The 3,677-nt window shown below is 33.2% G+C and overlaps 1 protein-coding gene across 1 annotated transcript; it reads left to right on the forward strand.

Moving 5' to 3' along the window:
* Window positions 1-640: 640 nt before the first annotated feature.
* LOC135218731 (uncharacterized) lies at window positions 641-3,154 on the forward strand. The gene is made up of 4 exons (XM_064255181.1): window positions 641-1,431; window positions 1,604-1,923; window positions 2,169-2,390; window positions 2,895-3,154. The coding sequence occupies exons 1-4, from the start codon at window positions 641-643 to the stop codon at window positions 3,152-3,154; spliced, it is 1,593 nt and encodes a 530-aa protein (XP_064111251.1).
* Window positions 3,155-3,677: the final 523 nt, after the last annotated feature.

Below are 3,677 nucleotides of genomic sequence, written 5' to 3' on the forward strand. Positions count from 1 at the left end.
AAAAATAAATGATGTATCAGGTAATGACAATGACTTTGATGTGAGTAGTTCAGATGAATCTGAATGTGAATATTTGCTTAAAGTGTCTAGTAAAAAGGATAAGCTAATTGAAGCTGATTTTGAAGTTAATGGTAAAGTAATCAAATTTCAAGTAGATTGTGGAGCTAGCGTAAATATAATTCCTCAATATTTAATTCCTAATGTCAGTTTAAAGCCTCGTGACACTACCCTAGAAGTGTGGACTTTAGACACAGTTAGGCCTAAGGGAAAGTGCAGGTTAGTAATTAGAAAGTGCAAGAATAGGAAGAAATATAACCTTGAATTTTTGGTTGTTGATTGTAAATACACTCCATTATTAAGTAAAAGAACATCAGAGCAAATGGGACTTATTACAGTTAATTATGAAAATATTTTTGCAACTAAAGATGTACTTGATAAATATGACAATGTATTTAATACTGATGTGGGTACATTCCAAAATGTTATTAGACTAACCATTGACACAAATGCAAAACCAGTAGTGATTCCCAAATGCAGAGTTCCAATTAACCTTAAAAACAGAGTATGTAAGAAAATAAATGAAATGGAAAAACATTAAATAATAGCTAAAGTTGACCAACCTACTGACTGGGTGAGTCGGATGGTTGTAGCTGAAAAGATAAATAAGGATATAAGAATTTGTATTGATCCACAAGCTTTAAACAAGTCTCTGGAAAGGGAACATCATCCTATCCCTGTAATTGATGATATTCTACCCCAACTGTCAAAGGCAAAGGTTTTTTCATCTTTTGATTTGGCCAGTGGGTATTGGCATTGTGTTCTTGATGAAAAATCTAGTTTTTTAACCACTTTTCAAACCCCTTTTGGTCGCTACAGGTGGCTCAGACTACCATTCGGTTTAAATGTTAGTGGTGAGATTTTCCAAAAACAATTACTCTTGAATCTTGAGAAACTTGATGGTGTTGTGTGTATTGCTGATGATGTTTTAATTTATGGTGTAGGTGAAACGTATGAGGAAGCTGTTAAAGACCATGATAGTAAGATAATCAAATTTTTGGAAAGGTGCCAGGCTAAGGGTATAAAACTTAATAAGTCTAAGGCCGTATTAAGAAAATCTGAAATCGCTTTCTTAGGTCATAAGATCACAAGTAAAGGTCTCATGCCGGACCCTAACAAGGTGGAAGCTTTCCTGAATATGAAACCACCTACTGATGTAACTGGTGTTAAAGAGTTTACAGGTATGGTTAATTACTTAAGTATATTTCTTCCTAATTTATCTGAGGTGTTAGAACCAATAAGAAAATTAACTCGTCAAAATACCGAATGGAATTGGACAGAAAAACAAGAAAAAGCTTTCATTGAGTCAAAAAGGCTAATCACTAATGCTCCAATACTGCAGTACTATGACCCTAACTTAGACCTTGTCATACAGTGTGACGCTTCACATATGGGCTAGGTTCAGTATTGTTACAGTGTGGTAAACCAATTGCTTTTGCTAGCCATGCTTTATCAGAAACAAAAAAAGGTACGCACAAATTGAAAAGGAAACACTTGCTATTGTTTTTAGTCTTAGAAAATTTCATGTGTATGTCTATGGTCGTAGAGTAATTGTTGAGAGTGATCACAAACCTATTGCTAGTATTGTTTTGAAACCCTTGTGTAATGCTCCCAAGCGACTGCAAGGAATGTTGCTTAACATTCTACAGTACGATGTTGAAATCATACATGAAAAAGGTAAGGAAATGTATGTGGCTGATGCATTCTTGAGATCTTATTTGCCATTAGATAATTATAAAGAAAGTGAATTTGAGCAAGTTAACATGCTTGATTATTTGCCAGTAAGAAAAGAGCGTCTTGATGAAATTAAATATGAAACAGACCAGGATGAGACTTTGCAAATTTTAAAATCATTAATTTTAAAAGGTTGGCCAGAAGGAAATGATGAGATACCTAATGTAGTCAAAGCCTATAGGATGAGTACTCAGTTCAAGACGGGTTAATTTTTAAGAGTAATAGAATAGTCATTCCGTTAAACCTCAGAAAAAAGATAATGCAGGTCGTTCATTCAGCACATATAGGAATTGAGAGCTGTCTACGGAGAGCCAGAGAATGTATCTATTGGCCAGGAATGAACTCTGATATAAAGCAATTCATGTATCTATTGGCAGGAATGAACTCTGATATAAAGCAATTCATCTTATCATGTGAAATTTGTAATAAATTTCCTTGTGCTCAACAAAAGGAAACTTTATTTAATCATGAAATTGCTGATCGGCCATGGGAAAAGGTTGGAGTTGATCTAATGAGTATTGAAAAGCATAATTATCTTATAACTGTTGATTACTTCAGCAATTTTTGGGAAATTGACCACCTAGAAAACACATTAGCCAGTACAGTGATTAGAAAACTTAAATCTCATTTTGCTAGGTATGGATTGCCCTGTGTATTGATTAGTGATAATGGACCCTAATTTGTAAATGAGAATTTCAAACAGTTTGCAACTGATTATGATTTCGAGCATAGGACAAGTAGCCCTACATATGCCCAATCTAATGATATGGTCGAATCTGGAGTGAAAACATCTAAACGTTTAATTAGAAAAGCTATTGAAAGTAATAAAGATCCCTATCTAGCCATTTTGGACTAGGAATACTACTACTAGTGATAAAGACGCCAGCCCATCACAGTATAGCCTAGGTAGGAGAACACGTACCAAATTACCAATGTTAGCCAAGTTACTTGAAAATCAAAATTTAAATTTAGAGTTGGCTAAGGTAAAGAAGAAAATAAAAAATGCTAAGAGTAAATTCTATTATGATAAAAATGCTAAAGATTTAAGTATTTTGCATGAAGGAGATAATGTACGTCTTAAACCTTATGTTTTGGGCAAAAAGGAAAAGTTGTGGAACGATTAAATGAAAGGTCTTATCTAATTGAAAGTGAAGGCAAGCTATTTAGAAGGAATAGAGTTCAGTTGAAAGAAACCCCAAGTGATGTGCATATGTCCAAGGTAAATGAACCAGTAACTATTGACTTTATTGGTAATGAAATTGAAACTCCTGTCAAAGTGGAAAATAAAGTTGAAAGTGACAGACAAACAAGGTCAACCAGAAATAAATTACCCTCTAAGTATTCTGATTATGAAATGTATTGATGTTGTATGTAATTTCTTTAATGTCATATAAATGTTATGATTATAATAATGAAGCGTATCGATTTGGTGTGTATATTCTTGAATGGCATGTTTAATTTTATACCAAGAATGAATATTTTATTTTTGAACTGGTGCAACCACATATCCATTATAGTGTACAATATTTTGAATGTTAATAACTTTTAGAGCTAATTATAGTCCTAACCAGTGACCTGTCAAAGTAAATTCAGTGTAGTATTCTAACTGATAATCCATCCAAATAAATTTAATTTTAAAAGAAGAAAAGATGTTATATTATTAATAATTATTCAGTAATTATGAGAATAATATTGTTGAGAACGCTACCAACAGTTCCATGATTCCTAATGCCACCGCCAGATGTCGGCGTGTGTTGTTGTTGTTGTAATCCAGCTTAGTACAATAAAGTTAAGTTGTAACATTTGAGTTTATATCATGAATATCACCTCCAATATATGACATCAAGACACTGCATACGAAAATAATTCAGGTTACGGAGGGTTGT

The sequence above is a fragment of the Macrobrachium nipponense genome, chromosome 1, assembly GCF_015104395.2.
Source record: "Macrobrachium nipponense isolate FS-2020 chromosome 1, ASM1510439v2, whole genome shotgun sequence".
Classification (NCBI taxonomy): Eukaryota; Metazoa; Arthropoda; class Malacostraca; order Decapoda; family Palaemonidae; genus Macrobrachium; species Macrobrachium nipponense.